Source organism: Setaria italica, chromosome V, assembly GCF_000263155.2.
Source record: "Setaria italica strain Yugu1 chromosome V, Setaria_italica_v2.0, whole genome shotgun sequence".
NCBI lineage: Eukaryota > Viridiplantae > Streptophyta > Magnoliopsida > Poales > Poaceae > Setaria > Setaria italica.
Window position 1 is genome coordinate 33,930,434 of NC_028454.1, and position 23,998 is coordinate 33,954,431.

The window sequence follows — 23,998 nt, forward strand, 5'->3', positions numbered from 1 at the left end:
CAATGTCGGTTCCCGCACGTTCCGCCCTGGCCCGCAACCCTTCAAAGCCCACGTAGGGGTCTCGAAACCGCAACAATCGCAGTTCGCGACGCATTGCTGGCTGAATCGCCTTCGCACCGCCACAGCATTCCGCCGTCCTCTCCGACATCGACTCGCACCGACCACTAGTGGCGCCACTTCCTCCTCAGCCCCAGCCATGGCCGGCGGCGACGGTGAGGCGGCGGCCTTAAACCCCCATCTCCTCCACGAACGCCCTCGTACACATCTCGCGTTGACGTCGTTCCCCTCTCTTCTACCCCGCAGGCGATCGCCACCGCGCGCCGAAGCGGCACAAGTCCTCGGCCCCGTCGAAGGCGGCCCCGGTGGACGAGAGCACCGAGTTCGACTACGCCGATGACTTCGACGACGATGCCCTTGACGGTACCCACCGTGCGCTTGATCCCCTCCTAAATCCGCGAACCATCCCCAAATCTGTGGGGTTTCTTCTGAACTTCTGATCGATTTGAGGGATTTGGGGGTGGATGTCTTTGTTCTATTGCAGCGGATACGGAGGTGAAGAAGAGGGATTTCACGAAGCTCGAGTTGAAGCCGGATCACGCGAACCGGCCCCTCTGGGCGTGCGCGGACGGACGCATCTTCCTCGAGACCTTCTCGCCGCTCTACAAGCAGGCATTCGATTTCCTTATCGCTATTGCCGAACCTGTGTGCAGGTCCGCTTTAATCAGTTCCATACTTGAATACCACCAGCTGCACCTTTAATTCAGAGTTGTCATGGCTGTACCCAGATGGCTCACAACCTGAATTGGAGCCGTTGATTTCTCCATGGAGTTCTGATAGCATGAATTGGGCTGTAGTAAGATGTCCATGCTTTGGATAGGATTGGTCTGGTAAATCCAGAACACATTGTTAACACACTAGCCGCAAGTCTGTCTTTGGATGTCTTGGACCAGGAGATGAATTTTGACTATATACAAGACAGGATTTCTTGACTTGCAATTTTGCATTCCATTCAAAACCCGACATAAGAGTCAACATGATGTCATTTGAAGGAATTTGTGTGAAATTGGTTGGAGGGATACATATGCTGAGAATTGGGAGGGAGAAAGACAGTGGTGCTTGCTCAATTTAATTAAGCATGGTTACATGGATCTTTAGGTTTTAAGGCTACGCTGAATGTAGCTATGGCATTTTCCAGAGTTTTGTTGCTTCTGGTGTAATTTGTTTGTGAGTGGATTTGGAATAAACAAATATTATGTGAACACTATCTAAACTTGACCAAAGTTATGCGAGATGTTTACCCTTGTTTCCTAGGTAATAATTACTAGGACTTGCTTAGTTTTGAGGATTGAATGGTGTATTAGAGATATCCTGAGCTTGTTACTTCAAAGAAGCAGCAAGTCAGCAACAATAGTAAGCTAAATTGTAACTGTATCTGAGCTACCATGGTGCTCTGGATATTGAAATGAATATATGTGTTAAATGCTTGAATATATTCAATGAAGGTTTCCAACTTTTCTTTCTGAAAATTCAACCTTGTTTTTGTTGTGCAGGCCAGAATCTATGCATGAGTACAATCTAACTCCCCACTCATTGTATGCTGCGGTCTCAGTAGGACTTGAGACAAGCACTATTATTAGTGTCTTGAGTAAACTCTCTTAAGACTAAGTTGCCTCGTGAAATAATTGACTTCATCCACGGATCAACTGCTAACTACGGCAAAGTGAAGCTTGTCTTGAAGAAGAATCGATATTTTGTCGAGTCTCCATTTCCTGAGGTCATATCACTTGACCTGTGTATAAAGAATTCTGATAGCTCTATCGCTTTTTCTTTGTTGAGGGAACTGTGGCATCTCTTGTGCAGGTATTGAGTAACCTCCTGAACGATGATGTTATATCAAAAGCTAGGATATCTCCTGAGGTATTATTTACTTTGGATGTATAATATCAAGCTGAAGTTAGTGTCAGGTAGAGGAGAATTTGCACACTGTGAAAATGTCAATTGTGTTCATGTCATCAGTTTCTTTGTTTTCTTTCTGGTTTTGAGTATATTGGTTCTCAACTTATTGGGTGTGTAATCATATTGGACATTTGAAACCATTGCAGCTTAGGAAATGTTTGTTACCTACCTCACTAGCCTCTGTGTGATAAAAGTTGTTTCCCTGCTAATTTGTCTACATTAAACCAGCTATCCATTTAACTTAGTTGTTTGCTTCTCAACGACGTATGAATCTATTCTAATTTTCCTTCAGGATTCCCTTGGTGCATCTTCATTTACTATTAGCAAAACATCTGGACAAGCTAGTGGCCATGAAGAGTTGTTAAATGGAATGGAATTGGCTGCTGCAACTGAAGACAAGGAAACACATTCTTTTGAGATTGATCCCTCTCAGGTATTTCTTCATTTCTACTGAAGGTTGGGAACCACTAAAGTTATTGAGGGACTGATGTTCCATTTATCTCACACAGGTTGAGAACGTCAAGCAACGGTGCTTACCAAATGCATTGAACTACCCCATGCTGGAGGAGTATGATTTCAGAAATGACACTGTAAGCTTTTCTCAGGGAACAGCTAATGCATATTGTTTTTCTGTTCTTTTTTCATCGATAAACGATGATCATAATACTGAAAAGTTTAGACCAAAAGGATGGGATAAATTGCAAACCACAGTACCTCTTGTTGGAGAATGCAAAAATTGGGGTTGGCCCAGGTCAAAGGAATGTGATAGATGCACATATGCATCAAAGAAAATAAGTCAAATGAAAGGGTAGGAGAAATTTCAAACCACCTTAGCTCTACGTCAAATAATACAAGGGTCAAGGGGTGGGATTGATCCCTGCTAATGGAATGTAGATGAACTTGCACCAATAGAAAATGTTACTCCCTCTGGTCATAGAAAAGTGGCAATTTTGGACATGAACATGATCTTGGAAACACTACTTTTACTACTGAATTTTATTGTGATATGATTTAGAATCTAATGAAGTTATAATATGTGAAAGTATTTTTAACACAAAGCTGCTCATGGATCTAAAGTTTAACTTAGTTCCGCTTCAATTTTAATTGTAGGTAAACCCAGATTTGGACATGGAGCTAAAGCCGCAAGCACGACCCAGGCCATATCAAGAAAAGAGTCTCAGCAAGATGTTTGGAAACGGTAAGTTCATCATGTAAAGCTTATGCAAAATTGAGTTTCAAACAGTTGGTACTCTGTTAGAGAGCTATAGATGGCCACAAAGTTTGGGCTGAAGAATTTCCCAGTGATTAGCATTGAAAGCCCAGTATTGGTCTTTTATCCGATTGCACATCCTGATTTGCAGCCAGGTCCGAAATGAAGGTAAATGTGCCTTCTCTGTGCAATGGTCTTGCAATGCCTTGTTTATAAGGTGTCCAGTATTGTTTAATGTTGTGAATACTAAGTGAAGATGTTGCAAATTTTTAACTGATAGCAAAATATGTGTTTACTAAGGATGTAAACCAAATTCTCCTTGCTCTTTTTAGCTAATGATTTTGTTCCCTTGGGTCATTTATTAATCCTTCCATTGTAGAAGTTTTTGGTTTTTGCATGGAGTAAACAATTTGTGATACTTGTATGCAGTGAATGCTAGCTTTTCTAATTTGATTTAATTTGTAATTATGCAGGACGAACAAGGTCAGGCATTATTGTGCTACCTTGTGGTGCTGGCAAATCCTTGGTTGGTGTATCTGCAGCCTGCCGTATTAAGAAAAGTTGTCTATGTTTGGCCACAAATGCTGTCTCCGTAGATCAATGGGCATTTCAGTTCAAGCTTTGGTCAACTATAAAAGATGACCACATTAGTCGTTTTACATCTGATAACAAGGAGAAATTTAGATGGCAGGTGTGGTTGTGACGACATATAACATGGTTGCATTTGGTGGTAAACGGTCTGAAGACTCAGAGAAGATTATTGAAGAAATCCGAAACAGAGAGTGGGGTTTGCTTCTAATGGATGAGGTGGGCTGGTCTATTGTAATCTGGTCATTGGGGTTTTATTCTTCCATGTCTTAATAAAGTATAATGCAGTGTCACTTTCGTCTCCTTTTCTTGTGTATCTATTCAGGTTCACGTTGTCCCTGCACATATGTTTAGAAAAGTCATCAGCATCACTAAATCTCACTGCAAGCTTGGTCTTGCTGGTATGTCTCCATCATATAATCCTGCATGGTTTCACTGTTTGCTTTTATGACATATCATAAACTCATTATATTAAAATTATCACAGCTACCCTTGTGAGAGAGGACGAACGCATTACCGATTTGAATTTTCTAATTGGACCAAAACTGTATGAAGCGAATTGGTTGGATTTAGTGAAAGGTGGATTTATTGCAAATGTGCAGTGTGAAGAAGTATGGTGTCCCATGACCAAAGAGTTCTTTGCTGAATATTTGAAGAAGGAAAATTCAAAGAAGAAGCAGGTGAACCCATATTGAAGTTTGTCATAGGTTCCTGCAGAGAATTTATATAAGTTTTTGTCCTTCCAGATTGCAAATTCATGTATTCCAGTTTCCACTATTGCTTTATTTTATTCCCATTGTACCTTTCCCTTTATGCAATAGTCGACCTGATTTGTTTCCTTTAGCTATTCACCTCCAACAAGACATACCACTCTTATACTTTGGACATCAGTACATATATGAATTTTCATTGATTGGAATTCCATTTTCTTTAATTTCATTCTCGTCTTCCTGGAAGCTAACTTATGTTTTGAGGATCACATCTTACTGCCCTTATGCCAGGTACTTTATGTCATGAATCCAAACAAGTTCAGGGCTTGTGAGTTCCTGATTCGATTCCATGAGCAACAACGTGGAGACAAGATAATTGTGTTTGCTGACAATCTATTTGCACTAACAGCTTATGCAATGAAACTCCGCAAGCCAATGATTTATGGTGCCACAAGGTGACTTTACATTTATGCAGATACCTAGTTTCCTCTAGTTTGCGCTTATTTATCTTTGAATCACATTCAGCCATGCGGAGAGGACAAGAATTCTCTACCAATTCAAGAACAGTCCAGAAGTCCATACAATTTTCCTTTCAAAGGTGTGCTTACTGACTATCTAATATTATATATGTATTTCAAATCAACTTACTGTCAGCAATGTTGGTGACTATATGCTATTTCCTGTTAGGTTGGTGATAACTCGATTGATATCCCAGAAGCTAATGTTATCATACAAATATCATCTCATGCTGGTTCAAGGCGTCAAGAAGCTCAGCGTCTGGGACGTATTCTCAGGGCAAAGGTACTATTGGACCATTTGTTTCATTTTACATACAAGCTGGTTGTAATTGCTGCATTTGATCCTTTGGCATTCAAAATTATTCTGTGTGGATGTTTCTGTTCCTTTTGACACTCAATTATTCTGGACATTAAGAAGTCATCATAAATTACACATTATGGTGAAATTCTTTTAACACAGTAAACTTCAACGTTATAAATTTGGATTGACATCCAACATAATATATTGGTTCAAATTTACTGTTGTGCTGTGGCAAAGCTTGCAACTAAATTGTCACTCCTGCTGACCTTGTATTTGTAGTAGTTGCACATAGGTTGTTTATTTGCACACTATCCTATTTACCAGTGTGGGGCTACCAACCTGGATTTCAGTTTCAGCTTATAGTTATGAGAGTCACTTTGATGTGGCCTAGATTGGGGATAAAGTGATACATAAATTATTTGGAAGACTTAGATCTAAACTGCAACAGTCCTATAATGAGTATCATGAATTGTATTCTCATTAAATCTCTTGTAAATTATTGTGACCTCAGGGTAAGCATCAAGATAGGATGGCTGGAGGAAAAGAAGAATACAATGCTTTTTTCTATTCTCTAGTGTCAACCGACACACAGGTTAGTCTCACTGGATTACTTATTTCCTCATTATTTCCCCCTTTTTTTACTGGAAACACCAGCATGCATGTATGTTATGACAGCCCTGTAAATTATGTTCAGTATATCAGGATGACATTCTTTTTGCTGATGCAGGAGATGTACTACTCAACAAAAAGTCAGCAGTTTCTTATTGACCAGGGATATAGCTTCAAGGTATGGCCTTTGGAGCATTCTTAAGTTGTAAAGAATTATACTGTAATTTGACTCTTACCCATAGTACATGCAGCTGCACGCACCTGCTGAGATTGTTCTTTTGGCACTTTTTAGTGATGAAATATTGTACTTGCCAGGTTATCACTAGTTTGACGCCACCTGAAGAAGGACCTAATCTGAGCTATTACACGCTTGATGAACAGCTTGAGCTTTTAGGCAAGGTGGGCATTTCTGTACCCCTTTGGTTGTAGGTCATAGTTCCCTTGTTGGTTGTTACTGACTGTGTGCAGATGCCCCATTCACCACTTCCAACAGGTGCTGAACGCAGGGGATGACATGATTGGCGTTGAGCACTTGGAAGAAGATTCTGATGGCAAGGCTCTTCTGAAAGCTCGTCGCTCTGCCGGATCGATGAGTGCCTTTTCTGGAGCCGGTGGAAGGGTTTATTTGGAATACAGGTGCTGCATCTATCCACTCTTCCTCTGTTTTTTTATTTGGTGCCATATCCAACCTCATCTTTAACTGGATGCACATCGCCTGTGTCCTGTTCTTCCAGCACGAAGGGGAAGGGTGCTCCGAAGAAACCCCAAGGACCCATCAAACAGGCATTATCTGTTTAAGAAGTGCTACCAGTAGAATGCCAGAGAAATTGTGTAGCCTGTTATGCTTTGCTGACAATGACCTGGTTCATGAGAACCTTCTTGCTTGGCATGAAAATGTCGTTGGTTTTAACACAGAAGCCAGGTTATGCAAAGCTGTCACTTTCTGTTAGGGCAAACCGTACTAGCAATTGCCCTCGTTTTGAGCAAGGTTACTGAGCTATTATATCGAGGACAATTTTGGTCTTTGGCTTACGCCTGCTGCTTTCTGTTCGCAAACGAGGATATATGTCTTCTTGAAAAATGTAAATATTGTGTAAGGGTTGTATGCATATTGAGCTATAAGCACGCTAAAGCTGCAACGACCTGGCACTGGCCTTAATATTTTAACTCCAAAAAAAATTGAATTTTACAATCCTGTGTATGATGCAGTATGGTCAATGGTTACCAGTTCGATGTCTTGTGATTATTGTTCATGAGCATTGCAACGTTTGTTCATTTTTGATGGTGCAACTTTCCTAATATGCTTAATTTCCTTCTTTATGCCCTTAAATAGAAATGAGGCCTGCACACGACATTATTTAAATTTTCAAGATAAACATGTATCAAATGGTTAACTACCGTCCACCCTTGCCCCGTCAAATCCATCAAATAACTGGAATGGCTTCATGTCAGATACACCAACGAACTTTATGAACAACATTTTGGACGATATCGTCACTTCGGCCGCTATTTTCTATTAGATATAATAAGAGGTGTATAATAAAGTAATAGTCTAATAAAATTGTTTTCAATACGAAACATATAGTGAAGTAATGTTTATTATACATTTACAGTTTCTGAAGCAGATATATATGCGTTTGGCAAGGAGGGGCTAAATTTTAGCCCCTGTCACATCGGATGTTTGGACACTAATTAGGAGTATTAAACATAGTCTAATTACAAAACTAATTGCACAACCCCTAGGCTAAATCGCGAGACGAATCTATTAAGCCTAATTAGTCCATGATTTGATAATGTGGTGCTACAGTAACCATTCGCTAATGATGGATTAATTAGGCTTAATAGATTCGTCTCGCGATTTAGCCTAGGGGTTCTGCTATTAGTTTTATAATTAGCTCATATTTAATCCTCCTAATTAGCATCCGAACATGTGATGTGACAGGGCTAAAGTTTAGCCCCTGGCATCCAAACGCCCCCTATGTATACTCCAAAACAAAATTGCAAAGGAGAAAAAGGAAATTGCTGACGAGTCTCCCATCCAATTTGCGACCCCGTCGTCTCGTGCAGTCGCAAGCACGAGGTTGTGAGCGAGCCAGCAAAGACGCTCTTCGATTTGCCCTCACTCCAGCCCAGCCAGCCAGCCAGCCGCCCAAAAAGCCAGGCGCAAATCACAACCTCGCCTCCTGTCCCCTCCCCCCGCTCCTCGTTCCCCTCTCGCCGCCCGCCCCCGGCCGCGATCGAGGCGGCGCCAATAACCAAGGGCGGGCCTCACCCTCTCTCCAGCGAGCTCCCCCGCGCCTCCGCCCCAAATCCCCCCCGCGCCCCGTTTGGCCGCCGCCCCTGCGATGGATTTGGATCTGTGGATCTCCAAGGTCAAGGAGGGCCAGCACCTCGCCGAGCACGAGCTCCAGACCCTCTGCGAATACGTTGAGTTTTCTACTCTCTGACTCGCTCGTTCCGCGCCTAGGGTTTTTCTCGCCCCATTGCTCTCTCGGGCGGCCCCGCGCGCGCGCTGGGTTGTTAGGGTTCTTAGTGGGTAGAGGTAGATGTGGGGAAAGGGCTGCCTTTGCTGTGTCTATTGGTTGTATCTGTGTGTAACTGCTGTTTGTTTCGCCGGATGTCCAGGTGAAGGAGATCCTCATCGAGGAGTCGAATGTTCAGCCGGTGAACAGCCCCGTGACGGTGTGCGGTGACATCCACGGGCAGTTCCATGATCTGATGAAGCTATTCGCGACCGGTGGGCACGTCCCCGAAACGAACTATATCTTCATGGTGCGGACTGTGGAGCTTTTTTCCCCCCCTTTTATCTTTTCCTGTGAGCAGTGATAATGTATTCGCCATTATCATGATACTGTTCTCCTCAATCGAGCTGTGGTTCACTCGCAGGGTGATTTTGTGGACCGTGGCTTCAACAGCCTGGAGGTTTTCACCATTCTCTTGCTACTAAAAGCAAGGTATTTAGTTAACTTCTTGTTTCTTCTTGTTTGGAGATAGTCGAGTGTTTGCTTGATTGTCGAAAAGTTCAATGTTTCAGCTGCCTAGCTTCTGATGTAGCAGCTGCTTCACTCTTTTGCCTTGTTAGCAACCTTACTACTTCAGACTGAGGGTCCAATTCATAATCATTTGTAGTATAAAAACCTTGTTTTCTTATGGAATATACATGGTTGGAGAAACATAAATAACCAGAGTAGCTTACTAGACAGAATTAGGTTATTGGCTTATATTGATTGTTAATTGCTGACTGACTATGCCGTGAGTCTCGTGACTCGCCTTTTCACACTATTTTTCCTGAATTCTTGGATAGTCTATAGAACAATTTAGCTTTTAGTTTACCATGCAGTCAGAAACTTCAAAATAATGTATGTGGTTCTTATTTCTGAGAAATACAAATGATGTTCTGGAGTTGCTCTGAAACAGGTTTTATAATGTACTGACATATGTGGTAGTGGAATGATGAGTTTGCAATGTTTGAACATAGAAACTGAAATTTCTTCCTGACCTTTGGCAGCTTGAACTGCACGTGTCAAAAGAAGCATCCATTCTCACCATATAGTTTCCCAATGAACCAACACTCTAATGATAGCATTATTCTCGTAATCTTTGTTGTTCTATTTTCACTTCAGCTCCCATTTAGATATTTTTCCAAGAATTGTCACCGTCAATGGCTAATTCTTGTCGATGAATTTTCTGACTGGTATTAGGTATCCAGCTCACATAACCCTTCTGCGTGGAAATCATGAAAGTAGGCAATTGACGCAGGTATGTTCTGGTATGGGTGATACTGATAATTTTTGCTGTAACTAAATGTCCTGAGTACAATATATTCTGCTCTCAACTTAAAAGGTCATGTAGCCATCCAGTCACCCTGCATGGTGCCTCTTAGAGCACTTTTGGTCTTATTTGATTCTGTTTAAGGTTTCATTGGGGAAAAAGAGAGAAGAAAAAAAAAGAAACATCTGCGTGAAGCATAATATATTGATTTTAGAAAGCTCGAAATTAATTCAGTACATATTGGTATCATTCTAGGGAAATGGTATTGTTACTGATACCCTAACTATGATCTTACCTTGGCTTCATGGTGCATTGTGAATCTACCAATACAAGTTACACATCTATGAATTTTGAGGTCTTATGCTACTTAAAGTAACAATCATGTAATTAGCCTGTCTGTCATGCTTAGGCTTTCTTTAGCCAGTGCCTAATAAACTATCTATCAACATTGCTCCTTTTTTTGTGGTCTGCCCCCTCATTTTGATTTCATATGGCTATATATTTTAGCTTGTAACATACATCGCATGTTTGTATCCATTCGGTACCACAAATAGCTGGATACACATGAAATGCTTATTTAGCACTTATCATGCAGGCATGCTAATATTATTGTGACTTATCTTTAGGTGTATGGTTTCTATGATGAGTGCCAGAGAAAGTATGGGAATGCCAATGCATGGCGGTACTGCACTGATGTTTTTGATTACCTTACGCTTTCAGCAATCATTAATGGACAAGTAAGTTCCTCTGGGCAAAGAATTTGCAGATTGTCAGTTCATGTTATTTGGGACAAGTCATACTTAAATTATATGCTGAATTCAGGTCCTCTGTGTTCATGGCGGTCTTTCTCCTGATGTACGCACTATTGATCAGGTTCGTGACTTTTCTTCTGTAGCTTTCGTATAGTTATTATACTCATCGGTCAACATAGATGTTTATAGCTTCCATATTTCCTGTCTTGTAGGTATGCCATACTTAGTGAAAATATGTGAAGTAGAAATATATTTTACTTGGTCTATGAAAGGATGAAATTATTACAACTATTTGAAATTTCCATTGTCACCAATGATGCAAATCAATGTTTCAGTGCATGTCTGCTAGAACTTTTGAATGAGTGAACAGTTTATATATATTATTTTCAGTGATTTCTCTGTTCTTTTTTCAGCTGGTTGTGCTAACTCTTTTTTAAAAAAAACGTTTGCTATATAATTTCCTTCAGTAGTAAGAACGGTTATCATCAATGCACTGGTTGTGCTAATTGTACAGTAAGAATGGTTATCATCAATGAACTGGAAAGTAACTGACCCTTAGCATTGCTGACTCATATTTGTGAAGAATGGTAGAGTATCTGATTCTGGGGTTGATTTGGCCCTTAGCATTTCTGACTTGTTTTCTGAAGAATAGTAGAGTACATGATTCTGTTGCTTTTTATGAATAAATGTTTCGATGAGATTAAACATTTGATTATCTTTTATCACTAGATACGAACAATTGATCGCAATTGTGAAATTCCCCACGAAGGTCCTTTCTGTGATCTTATGTGGAGTGACCCTGAAGAGATAGAGACATGGGCTGTTAGTCCCCGTGGTGCAGGTTGGCTGTTCGGATCACGAGTCACAGCAGAGGTGTGCATACAATCTTTCTTGCTATTTTATTATTCCGAATCGCCCTTTTATTCAGTCCTTGGAAATGCCACTTTTTGCTATGCAGTTCAACTTTGTTAACGGTATCGAGCTAGTTTGCCGAGCTCACCAGCTGGTGCAGGAAGGCTTAAAGTACATGTTTCAGGAGAAGGGCCTTGTGACTGTGAGTTCTTATTCCCACATAGATTGTCACTCGAGATACTGGTAGCATCATATTAGTAGTTTGTATTTTTTTTATTTCAGCATGACTGAATTGTTACATTTGAATTGTTTATGATGCTTTGTTTGTACTATTTCTTTCCAGGTGTGGTCTGCACCTAATTATTGCTACAGATGTGGCAATGTAGCCTCCATACTAAGCTTTGATGAAAAGATGGTATGTTCTTTCATTTAGAAGAGTTTGCTTGAAGTCTTCTGCATACCTGATTACTCTTGAGTAAATTCATACAATAAGTTCAGCTCAATCTTCAGCATGTTTTATTGTGCATATATACAAGCAGTTTTTGTACAGAGAGATTTTTTTGTGAATGGGCAACAGAAAAGCAACCGGTGTTTCTGGCCAATATTTTTAGATCTTAGTGAAGTGGTTATACAAGTGAATGTTACAGTACATCTAGGTGGGGTCTCTCCTTTGTTCTGCAACACACCAAGTTTTTGTTAAGACATTTTCTATGCTTGCTAGTGATAGCTGATAGGCAGGGGCTGGAAAATAAGGAATAAATCGTAGTCTTTTGAATAGGGGTAGGGTTTCAGTTGGACCGTCAATGAAATAAGCAAATTGTTGTCTTTCTGCATCAACCATGCTTTTTTGGGGAATCAAGTAGACTTTGTGGTTTAGTGGTTCATCTGCAACAGTTATGCATATGCGGGTTTGTCTTGGCTGAGGAAGAGGGGTCGAAGTTGCCATGAAAAGGCAAAGTCTGCTTGCTTTTGTCAATAAGTACCAGCAGACCTCTGATTCTTTTTCGCATTAACATCTGATTGCTCCTAGTTTTGCATCACCAATTGTCGTGTATCTTGTTTATGACTGCATGGTGGTTGGCATGTTATGCTCCACTGCGCTTTGCTTAACTTAAACCAAGGTGTAATGAGATGTAGCTGATGCTGATCAATGCTGTGTACTTTTCTGTTGCCAGGAAAGAGACGTCAAGTTCTTCACGGAGACAGAGGAGAACAACCAGATGCGAGGCCCAAGGACCGCAGTCCCATATTTCCTCTGACTTCAATTGTACAATTTTAGAAGTCAAATGTTTAAATCTGTAAGGGCTAAAAGATCCACCAGAGGTGTTTATTGTTGTAGGTTCAGATCATAGTGCAATATGATGCATTTGATTTCTCCATTTTCTTTTAACCACATGTACAATAGACCATCGGGAGTCATATGTTACTGTATCCCTTCAGTGACACCGTCAAGTTTTGTTCTTGATTTATTTCACGTGCTATTTATCATCGTGGACCGCGCATGCGTTGTGCAACATAAAAATTTCTGCTGCCTGTTTATTTTATTTCTGATGTGATATTTTCCTTTTAGTTTGCACTCGCCTAGTAAGATATTTTTCTTGAAAACATCTCGTGTACGCACTTCCTGGCATATATTCTTGGTTGGATAGCTCCAGGTATTTATAATGTAATGCAGTTTGATTCTGTGTGATAAACCACTCTTAATCTTATTTGCAAGCGTTTAACGTGAGACACACGGAACCGAATTCATCACCGGGTTGCGCATGAAAGCAACAGTTGCGACGATTTTAAAAGTGTACCATCCAGCACGCATACCTACCAAGCATCTGCTCGCCATCGGCCAGTGGCCGGTGACCAAGCAGGGCGCGGGTTCGCTGCGCGGCAGAGGCCACGAGCAGATCAAGATGCCTGCGCCGCACGGCGGGGGGGTTACGGGCTCTACGGGCGCAGGGCGTGTCGCCCACCTGCCCGCTCCTCCAACGGAGCGGAGAAGGCATGCCCTCCGCTGCCGGTCTCCTCCCTCGCCCGCCCACCGGCGCGAACGAATCTCACTTCTCAGTGACCGCGCGCGGTGCGCACGAACGTCGCCTTGGGGTGGGCACCAAGCCGCGTCACCGGCGCCCGACAGCGATCGCCGTTTGCATCGCCCTCCGGCCGCCGTCACTTTTTTTTTTCCTTGCTCTCGGTTAGATGTACCCGTGATTCGCTGCCCTCCCCGCCCACCCGGGCAGCTTTTGGGTTTGGACGCCGCGCGCCGTGCCGCGGCCTCAGATCGTCGTCGTCCTCACGTGACCGGGGCTCCCCTCGGTTAAACAAAGCTTCGCCGTGCATGTCAGGTGTCAGGTCGTGTCCTGTCTCGTGCGCTCGACTGCTCGTGCGACGGTGAGAGTGCGAGCCTGTGCCCCACCGCAGGTCAAACAACAGCAGACTGCTGAGCCTGCTGGCATCTTTTGGCAGGCGGAGGCTGTGCTGTGCTTGTTCCTTTTCCCAATTCTCATGACCGTTCAGGTGGCCCGTCCTGTCTTTACTCCTCACTTCATTTAGGGCCTGTTTTCTTCCACTGACTAAACTTTAGCACCCGTCACATCGAATATTTAGATACTAATTAGAAGTATTAAACGTCGACTATTTACAAAACCCATTACATAAGACGAATCTAAACGGCGAGACGAATCTATTAAGCCTAATTAGTCCATGATTTGACAATGTGTTGCTACAGTAAATATTTGCTAATGATGGATTAATTAGACTTAATTAGGCTTAATAGATTCGTCTCGCCGTTTAGATTCCACTTATGTAATTGGTTTTGTAAATAATCTACGTTTACTACTCCTAATTAGTATCTAAACATTCGATGTGACACGTGCTAAAAATAAGACACGGGAAGAAAACACCCCCTTAATACCGGTAGTGGTCTTTGAACTTTTGTTTGAAAAATAAAAGGATTCAAATCTCGCCATGTCTGTAATAACTCCCTTGAATGTACAGTACGTATTTATTTTTTTTTCAAATGAATGCACCCATACGTATGTTTGACCGGCAACGGATCGATACTTCACCAGTCCACTTCTCAACAGCAGAAAATAACCCTGCGTTTCTATTTTCTAGTTTTCTTTCGCAGAATGATGGGAGATGCAAGTGATAGTGCAGCTCTCGACGATCGATCGAACCATGTATCTAGAAAAGAAAAGAGAGAAATGCACTTGTACACTTGGCCTTGTAAGACAAGCGTGATGGAACGAACCATCCGGTTTCGCCAGAAAACATTTTTTTTTTCTGGACGAGCTAAACAGAGCCGCGAAGGAGCAAATCGAAACAGCAGCATATCCTACTTGGCATGGCAGATCCTCTGGTTGTGGTTACAGCAAAATTGCGGATCAAAAAAAATTAGAGGGAAATGTCAGTAACCTTTTAGTTCCTAAATTGCCAAACAGGATGCCTAAAGTTTAAACCTTTAGTAACTGTTGCGTATAGGGATTAAAAGATACTGGACAGTGTGTACCCCTCTGTTAATCCCTCTGTTAATCCCCCACCCCACCCGTCCCGATCCCGCCCGCCCGCCGCCGGCCCCCGCCCTCCCGCCCGCCCCGCCGGAGCGCGAGCGTGCCCATGAGCCCGCCGAGCGCGGCGCCCTGCACGGCCCCGACCGCCGTGGACACGGCGGCCTCCACGTGGGTGGGCTGCTTCGCCAGCCACGCCCGCAGGCCGGCCTCCAGGGACCTGACGCGGTCGCTCCACTCGGCCAGCGGGTTGGCCATGCCCATGCCCCGCGCCGCCGCCACTTGCGACGAGGAGGAGGAAGCCGTCACCGTCAGCGGCCGCGGCTTCTGCTTCGCCCCATCCATTTCGATGACCACTCCCGCCGCCTCTCCCAGGTTCGTCGCAGCGGTTGAGGAAGAGCAGGGCAGGGGGATAAGCGGATAGCTGCTGGTTTATCCCCTGCTTCCCTTCGGATACTCCGAAGCTACCTCCTCCGATCCCGAGGCGGTGCCGCGGCGGCGGTTGACGCGCCGGCTGCGGCTGCTGTCCGGCCTCCACGCCCACGCGGCGACCGCGACCGAGCCGGGGCCCGGTCCTCCTCCCGACCCATTGCCCGCCTGCCGGCACCGCCCCGCAGGAACTCCCCGACCTCGGCGTCCGAGAACGACGACGATCCCCCCGGCGCGAGCCGCCGCCGGGGCCGCCGCCTCCACCTGCCGCAGCACTGCCTCGCGACGCGGAGCGGCGCGCGCGCCACGCAGCAGAGCACGGCCACGGGCAGGCACGCGCAGAGCACGCAGCACGCCGCCGCGCACTCCGCCACCGCCGCGCCGCTCCCGGCGGTGGGGTCCGCGGGCGGCGCCGCCGGGGACGCGCCGGGCCCGGGCCCGGGCCCTCCTCCCGGCCGCTTCTTCGCGGGGACCTCGGCCGCCGCCTTCTTCCTTCGCGTCATGCCCCTCCGGCCCTCCGCGCTCGCTTGCTTAGTTGCTTCTCGCTTCCCGACTCCCCGCGGCGGCCGTGGCTTGCTTTGGCTTCCGGCGCGGGGGATTCGACGTGGGGATCGTGGGAGAGAGTGGGGCTCTCTCTCTGTTGCGCTGCTGTCTGTTGCTTCGCTTTTAAATTAGGAACCCCTGTCATGTAGGCCAGGCTTCCTGTCTGTCACATCATATCCCTCCGGGAGAAGAATTTAAATTTCAAGTAAAAAAGATGGATATAAATTTGATTGGAATTAGCCACTCGGCGGCGACGCGGATATGCTCGGTCTCGGCCTTTTAAATTCCGAGCCGAAAGCTCGTTAAGTGAGACTGGACGACTGGATAGATACCCAAACCCAAAGCAGTCGCACGTTGAAGAATCTCGTTCCGTGCTAATGGTTGGTAGCACAGCATTTTGCTGGTATATTTCGTGAAAAATAAAGTGAAAAAAAAATGCCAACGGTACAGGCACAAAGTATTTTACAGCTGTTCGGCTGGATGCTTTGCCGTTACGCCGAACAGTTTTGGCGTCGGTTGCGGCAACTCAGCTGCAGGATATTAGTATATTACCCGGTCAAAACGTGGTCTCCTTCCTGATAGTTTACGAGCGTACAAAGGCGTGTTCAAATCAGATCGGTTTGGTTGCGTTCAATTATTGTGCACGGTGGCCGCCGGGGAGTACACGCCATACCCGGGCCCCCGTGCGCATCAAGCAGGGGTGGGGCTGTGGACGGCGGTGGTGGCGACGTTGCTGCGCTAGGTAGGCCGGCGGGCAGCGCTTTGCATGCTTTAGGCAGCGTCACAGGGTATCTTCAGCTCGGGGGAGGGGCCCCGCCTCTCTTTGCAGCTATTGTAGCTCATAAAGAGCCAACTCAGCATTTTGCCTACGTGGAGGAAAGAGAAGGCTATCTCTTATTCCCACGCTTAGCTCGGACGCATTACGAGGGCTCGCGGGGCCCGCTCTCGCGCACGCCGCGTCCTTGTCTCTCTCCCTCGTTTCCCCATCTGCGCTAAACTGTGCAGGCCGGGAGCACCGACGGGTGCCCGTGCGCCGACGGGGCCGAGCTCGAGCCGCCGGAGGAGAGGGAGGTGACCTCGCCAGAATCAAACTCGTTGTGTTCGCGAGCTGGAAGCGGATGTGCGGACGGTCGGACCGCAGACCAGGACCGCCGGCGGAGGCGCGCTGCGAGCGAAGCGCGGACGGTTGGACCGGAACGGGCTGCGGCAGCGGTGCGCGCGACGAGAGAAACGCGGACGGCTTCGCCGGGGCAGCGGCCGGCGGCGGGCACATGAGGCAAGGTGGAGCGCGGACGGCCTCGCCGGGGCCGGCTGCAGCGTGGTCGGCCACCGACGAGTAGGCGGGAGCGGCACCACGTAGGCCGCCGGCATCTCCACTCCATCAAGCGTGCAGCGGTGCGGCCTCCGGGGTGGACCATGTCTCGCGTCTCGGAGGCCGTGGCGGCCTGCCCCTCCGTGGCTCTGTGTGTGCGGCTGTGCGCGGGAACGAGAGGCGTGCGAAGAGCTAACCTGATGGACGAGCTGTCTTTTATATCGACGTGGCAAAGCCACGTAACTCTATGAGCTAGTAAGCCAGCTCAACCGTTGGACACGGCCTAAGAGGCTAGTGGTGGTGGTACCACAAAAAATCGGCCACTCGGCCTGCTTGATCTGATCCTCACAGAAAAGACGAAAACAACGTAGGCGTGCGGTACATATCAAGATTCAACATCAAAGAATGACCGGAATCAAATCTTGTTAAAAGACGAGAGAGAGAGTAGTGCATCACAAAAGGGAAAATCCGAATTTTATTTGGATTCGAAGCAATCTACTTTTTCTGGCCATGATGGATAACTCACAAGCCAACTGCAAAATTGTTTGCCACAAAATAAAACTCACAAGCTTACGGGTGAACTATCGATCCACACTTAGTTCTATTCGTACTTAGCTCATAACACAAGCCACACACTGAACTGAACAAGACTGCCACTGTTATTAACTTTTCTGACGAAACCGGACTGCATCTTCTTGTAGAACGCGAAGATGCCCTGAACGGCGGGGAACGCGCCCCTGGACGGCGTAGTTGTGGAGGGATATGCACTGGGGCGCGAGGTGGTGGTGGTGGACGGTGAGTTCGGTCCTCCACCACCGCTAACTCTCTCTTCGGATCCTACACTGTAATACTCCGTACTTCAAAGCTGCTCTTCAAGTTCCATACGGTCCTCCAAAGCTGCACCGTCCAGCTTTTCCCTTCGGATCCTAGACTGTCTCAGACTGTAACACTCCATCCTCTAAAATCGCATCACCCAGCATTTTCTTTCGTGCCCCAGACTGTAACACCCCGTCCTCTAAAGCTGCCCTTCAGGTCCCAGACGGCCCCAGCCCTTCCCTTCGGGTCCTAGACTGTGAGCTCGGTCCTCCACCACCGCTAGCTCTCTCTTCAGGTCTCAGATTGTAACACCCCGTCCTCCAAAACCGCACCGCCTAACCCTTCCCAGACTACCGCACCGCCCAGCCCTTCCCTTCGGGTCCCAGACTGTAACACCCCGTCCTCCAAAGCTGCCCTTCAGGTCCCAGACAACCCCCAACCCTTCCCTTCGGGTCTCAGACTGTGAGCTCGGTCCTCCACCACCGCTAGCTCTCTCTTCGGGTCTCAAACTGTTATACCCCGTCCTCCAAAGCTGCACCGTCCAACCCTTCCTAGACTGTAACACACCGTTCTCCAAAGCTGCACCGCCCAGCCCTTCCATTCGGGTCCCAGACTCCAAAGCTGCACCACCCAACCCTTTCCAGACTGTAACACCCCGTCCTCCAAAGTTGCACTGTCCAGGCCTTCCCTTCGGGTCTCAGACTGTAACACCCCATCCTCCAAAGCCGCACCACCCAGCCCTTCCGAGGGACGAACACGCGTACACATAGCACACTACTTACACTTTCATCCTCGTTTCGTGTAAAAAGGTTAACCTGAAGGTGCTATGGTTGGTGAACAAAGTTGACTCCACCCTTACTCGACTAGCAATATGGTAATAAACATGCGCACCTACGCTCATGGATCACTATTGGACCATCCAAATATGAATCGGGTGTCACACGGACTACCAGCGCCGTCTCGTCCTTCCATCGGAACGTGCTCCTCGCCCTCGGACATCGGACCAAACAGGGGGAAAGGAAGAGAGAGACAGAGGTGGGTGAGTTTGAGATTGAGGCACTAGCGGTTTGTTGGGATGGGAATGATGGTGGGAGGGGTTTAATTTTGGGGTGATCGATCAAGGCGGAGCACGCGAATTCTGTCCAGCCAGCGGAGAGGGGGGAGGAGCCGGGAGAGGCTTCTGAGTCGATACGGTTGGCTTGCAGTGCAAGTTTCGATATGCGCCGTTGGATGGATCTTCTTGCATTTGCTCGCTAATGGCGTGGTTGATTAACGAGGAGCAGATCACTGTAGCCAGCCAGCAGTGGCCGTTTCAGCTTTCAGGTTAGCATTTGAATTCGGCCCACATAAAACAAACGGGCCAGAACAAGCCCAGCTGCTAGCACTAAAACGGCCGAAAAGAGAAGTCCACATGACTGAGCAAGCCACCAGCCCACCAGAGAGGGAAAGAACCGAACAAACTACAGAGGCACAGGGTGATTTCGAGGCGATTCTTATCCGCTGTTGGGCTGGCCGGCCCCTCTGCTCCTCCGGCCATGGTTCTGAGTTCCGACGGCCTACGGGAGGTATGCCTGGTTCTCAACGGTGGCTCCGCGTATAGTTTAGATAGTACTCCCTCCATTTCAAATTGCAGATTATTTTGAATTTTTTAAATATATAATTTTTTCATATACATCTATATACATAGCAAAATCTATATATTTAGTAAAAATCAAAACAAACTATATTTTGAAACGGAGGAAGTACTATTAAGACGATCTTCAATGACAAATGCTTCAGTAACTCTACCTTCAGCGTATCCCTCGGCGAGATCCTACCAATTTGGCTCTTTATTTAGTTGATCGTGTTGGCTGTGTTATTCTACCTGCTTGGACGGGTCTATTTTCTTTTAGGTTGTTTCGTTATTGGATGGTTCTACGATGATTGGACCTCGAGAGAGCTTAAAATGAACAAATTGAAAGTTAAAGAACCTAAATGATCACTTTGAAATCTTGTACTCGTATAAGAATGCATGAACAATTTAGAGAACTCCGATGCATTTTACTCTTTCGAGTGTATATGGAGTTTTATTGTTGTTTAATTCCTGTGCCGTTTACAAACTACAAAACTTCTTTTTAAGCTTTTCCTCCTAGAAGGCTATCAGCTTCAAGCTACGAGCTCGCCAATGACGGACGAAGACGAGCAGGAGGTCCCTCGCAAATATCCAATTATAATTTTCGTTTTTCCTCAATGGTGCCTTTGTAAAAGAATCTAATGTAAGTGTTGCTAAATATAAAAACCCGGTTGCTCTAAAAACCACTCAATTCCTACCGTCTCTTCAATGGAAATACGGAACATGAATCTGACTTACAATATGGCTATGATATAGAACACGAAATTGGCATACAAGCCTACCTTGAAAATCAAAACATGCTATGCTCTATGCACAATGTGCGTGATTATATGATTACTAACCCACAGTGTGCTTTAATCTATGCGCAACTGTAACTCTCCGAACTCAACCATGGTTGACAATTTTTGCATTTTGGATGATAAATCCTGATGAGTTGGGGACTCTCCCAGTCTCCCCATGTAGTTGCATTAAGAAAGAAAAACACATACCAAGAGCAAAGCTGTGTCATACTGCTACACATGCACAAGAACCCTGTACTATTTTTCATCGCAGTGACACCTGACAATCTGACATTTACAAGCAGCAAAGCTGAACGCCGATGACGCGGCTCTCTTCGGCAATGATGCTCAGCTCAGCTCGCGCGTTTCTCTTTTCTCTGCTTGATGAGCTTGAAAAGGCTGGGCATCACCTTCTTCTTCCTCTTGATGGTGAAGGACGGCGACCGCGGGTTCCGGATCCCCGCCGCCGACGACACCGACGACCGCCGCGCCCTTGCCCTCCGCCTCGTCGCCGACACCCTGCTCGACCGCCGCCGCGGGTACGCGCACAGCAGCCCGTCCCGCTCCGCCGCCGCGTTCAGGTCGTAGAGCTCCTGCTCCAGCGCCTTCTGCTCGCCCACCGCGCTCTCCGCCTCCGCCGCCGCGTTCAGGTCGTAGAGCTCCTGCTCCAGCGCCTTCTGCTCGCCCGCCGCGCTCTCCGCCGCCGCCGCCGCCTCGGCCTCCCTGGCGCGCATTTCGGCGGTTACGCGCTCGGCGGCCTCCGCGCGCGCCTCCAGCTCCTTCTCGCCGGCCTTGAGTGCCTGCACCCACGCCTGCGCCGCGGACACCTTCTTGTCGGCCACCACCCGTACCAGCGCCGCGCGCCCGCTCAGGTACTCGTACTCGAACCGCGAGATGGTTATCCTCCCCGAACCCTGCGACGCCCTCGCCTGCATCGTGCCCTCCACGGCGGCCTTCAGCTTCTTCATCGCCCCGACCTCGGCCGCCTTTGCCGCCTCGAGCTCCTTCACGGACTGCCGGATACGTGCCTCCGTCACGGCGATCTCGGCGTTTGCGTTCTCGGTCTCGGCGCGCACGCACCGTCGCTCGATCTCGGTCAGCTCCTCCTCTTTCCTCGCCGCCTCCTTCTCGGCCTGCAGCTGCTGCAGTGCCGACGTCAGGCTGGAGACGATCGCCTTGGAGCGCTCGTTGGTCGCCGTGAGCGCCTCCAACCGGGACCTCGCCTTCAGCAGCTTGGCGTTCAGCTTCTGCACCTGCGCGTCCGCCTTCTTCTCCTGCGCCTGGAGCCGGCCCACCTCCTCGGAGACGCGCATGATCTCGGTGCGCGCACTGTCCATGGACGTCATGAACTGGAACCCCCCCGCCTTGATACTCTCCAGCTCCTTCTTGGCCGCGTCAAGCTCGGCCTCCGCCGCCTGCAGCAGAGCCATGTCCTGCGCCTCTTCTTTCTTCCTCCTCGCCTCAGCCTCCGCCACGTCGCCGCTCTTGGCATTATTGTTCCTCTCCATGGCGCGCACCAGCTCCATCTCGAACTGCAGGACCTCCACGTCGGCGTTCGTCGCGGCGAGCTTCTCCTCCATCTCCCTCGCCCGGCCAACTTCCTCCCGCAGCGCCTCGACCTTGGCCCTGGCGGCCGCCACCTCCCCGGCGAACCGCTCCGCCTCGGCGCGCCGCTGGGCGTCGATCTCCCGGTGCTCCCGCTCGGCCTCGATGCGCGCGAGCTCCACCAGGACGTGCTCCTCGTTCGCCTCCTCCACCAGCCGCTTCATCTCGTCGGCGGCACGCAGGTTCAACTGGATGTTGATCGCCGACGCCACGATGTCGCTCTCGGCCTTGGCCTTCGCCTCCGCCGCGGACCTCACATCCAGCCGCAGCCTGCGAAGCTCCTGCTTGGCACGGTCCAGCTCCCGCGCCACCTCCTCGATCTCGGCGGCGTCGCGCTCCTCCTGCGAGCCCGGCGCGTCCGTTCCCTTCTTGCTTGCCCCTGTCGCCCGCATTGCCTGGGCCTCTGATCTCTTGGACGTCGCCCTGGCCTTGGTCTGCTCGATCTGGCGCTCCAGCTCCTTGGCCACGGCGCGCGCCCTCGACAGCTCGGACTCGGCGCCTGTTCTCTCCTTGTCCACGGCGGCCTTGCGTTCATTCAGCCTATCCATGCTGGATTTCGCGAGCTGCTTGATTTCTGGAGACAAATTCTGCATGCACCAAGGTGTCCATGAATACGAAACGCAATTTTGTTTTAGAAACACGGACAGGAAATTCAATCGAACAGTGTTCCAGCTCAACTACTATTCACAAGAACAATTCTGAAATTAGTTACCTCTAGTCCTAGAACATCCCTTGCCCTGTCCTTCTCCAGCTTCCTCCCACTCCCGCCGATGCTTTCCCCAAAAATGCTCCTTGTAGCTCTCACTGAGCTACTCCTTCCCGGGACCTCATCCATGGCGGCCTCCAATCAGAAGCAGAGGACGCAACCTAACAAGGAGAAGAGTCCAAGAAACAAAATTCGAAGCTCGCCAAGATTAAAAGAATTTCTTGGTAGTGTTTGTTTGCTCAGGTGGGGAAGAATTTATGTGTAGGCAATTAAACGAGGGACAATGGACATGTGCAGCTTGCAGCTCGGAAGCCTATCCTGCTTGGCAGGGCTCAGGGCGCTCACTACCACACAGCACACTTGATCCCATTCTATCCACGGTGGTCTTGTCTGTCACTGCCCTCCTTCTCAGTCAGTTGACAGTTGCTAGCATCCAACTGGGTCAATTTGTTAACAGCAGCTCGTTTTGGTGGTTGGTTGCAAAGGCTTTGTTTTAGTACTACGAGCCACAAATGGGGGACCTTCACTGTTGATTTTTATGAGCCACAGAATTTGCGGGTGGTTGGCTTCGAGTTACGTCGATGAGGCAGCTTGAATTTGTCGGTGCAGATTTGGACACGTGCATCTTCGGTTGAGGTGTTTTTTTTCACGTCATTTAGCTTTGCGAGTTCTGAACAGGAGCCAGCAGATTTTGCAAAGCTAACAATGTGAGCTCTTTTTTTTCTCCGAGATATTCTCCGTATCAGGTCAATCGGCTGCTTGGCATATGATAAAACTAGGGTAGTTATTTTTTTAACTGCACAACACTGGCTGGCGCTGCTGTTCCTGCTGTGGTTATTCTTTTTCTTTCTTTCTTTTTTTTTTGAGGGGGACCTGCTGTGGTTATTCAGCCAGCCAATCTGAAAAATCGGTGCAATGTTGCATTGGGCCCCGAACGCCCGTCCCCGGATATTGTGAGCCTTGGCCGCTTTCTGATGGAAGAAGCATATCAGGCCGTCTCGCTCGATTCCGCCGCGTTACACGCGGAGGCCCAAGTAATTTCGCCGGGGACTAGCGAGCTGCTGGCAGTTGCTGAGCTGCACCGGCATCATGTCGCCTCTTTCTACTCAACAAACGACAGCGCTGACGCAATCGCGGCGCCTCTTCTCCAGCGAGCAGTGGCCGTCACAACTGACAGGGAGAAACGATCGCTCACAAATTCCAACTTGGCCGCCGGCATGTTCGGCTGGATTTATAAGTCGGCTGAGAAGCTAAAACGGTTGATTTGTTGTGGACTGATAAGCTGAAGCGAACAGAGCAAACTCACTCACTACTTACTAGTCAAGCCCCGACCGATCATCACCAGACGCCCTGATATACCTGCTCGTGCCTGAAATCCTGAACACAAGTCACCATTAGAGAGTAAGGGCTCTCACGACATCGGCTATGG

The 23,998-nt window shown here is 47.7% G+C and overlaps 4 protein-coding genes and 1 pseudogene across 5 annotated transcripts in view; 3 read left to right on the forward strand and 2 right to left on the reverse strand.

The window, feature by feature from the left end:
- Positions 1 to 88: 88 nt before the first annotated feature.
- On the forward strand, positions 89 to 7,084 carry LOC101774617 (annotated as a pseudogene).
- A 929-nt stretch (positions 7,085 to 8,013) lies between these two features.
- LOC101775009 (phytochrome-associated serine/threonine-protein phosphatase) lies at positions 8,014 to 12,804 on the forward strand. Its single transcript, XM_004969557.3, has 10 exons — positions 8,014 to 8,318; positions 8,518 to 8,664; positions 8,779 to 8,846; positions 9,594 to 9,651; positions 10,290 to 10,400; positions 10,486 to 10,536; positions 11,145 to 11,288; positions 11,374 to 11,469; positions 11,611 to 11,682; positions 12,443 to 12,804. The coding sequence occupies exons 1-10, from the start codon at positions 8,238 to 8,240 to the stop codon at positions 12,524 to 12,526; spliced, it is 912 nt and encodes a 303-aa protein (XP_004969614.1). The 5' UTR covers positions 8,014 to 8,237; the 3' UTR covers positions 12,527 to 12,804.
- A 2,332-nt stretch (positions 12,805 to 15,136) lies between these two features.
- Positions 15,137 to 17,221, reverse strand: LOC101775416. Its single transcript, XM_022826498.1, has one exon. It carries the CDS (start codon positions 15,697 to 15,699, stop codon positions 15,232 to 15,234), a length of 468 nt encoding a protein of 155 aa, XP_022682233.1. The 5' UTR covers positions 15,700 to 17,221; the 3' UTR covers positions 15,137 to 15,231.
- Positions 17,222 to 20,227: 3,006 nt separating this feature from the next.
- LOC101775827 (protein PLASTID MOVEMENT IMPAIRED 2) lies at positions 20,228 to 23,007 on the reverse strand. 2 transcript variants are annotated; one of them, XR_002677845.1, is made up of 3 exons: positions 22,576 to 23,007; positions 20,489 to 22,450; positions 20,235 to 20,448 (listed from the first exon to the last, which is right to left on the reverse strand). XR_002677845.1 is itself a non-coding variant. In XM_004969559.2 (2 exons), the coding sequence occupies exons 1-2, from the start codon at positions 22,696 to 22,698 to the stop codon at positions 20,612 to 20,614; spliced, it is 1,962 nt and encodes a 653-aa protein (XP_004969616.1). In that variant the 5' UTR covers positions 22,699 to 23,007; the 3' UTR covers positions 20,228 to 20,611. The 2 variants fall into 2 exon arrangements, 1 of the variants encoding a protein (XP_004969616.1); XM_004969559.2 differs by having other exon boundaries at positions 20,228 to 22,450.
- An 806-nt stretch (positions 23,008 to 23,813) lies between these two features.
- Positions 23,814 to 23,998, forward strand: part of LOC101776513 (probable glutathione S-transferase GSTU6) — a 1,393-nt gene continuing 1,208 nt past the window's right edge. Inside the window, exon 1 of the mRNA XM_004969561.3 lies at positions 23,814 to 23,956. The gene's annotated coding sequence lies outside the window, so the exon portion shown is untranslated. The remainder of the gene's footprint in view (positions 23,957 to 23,998) is intronic.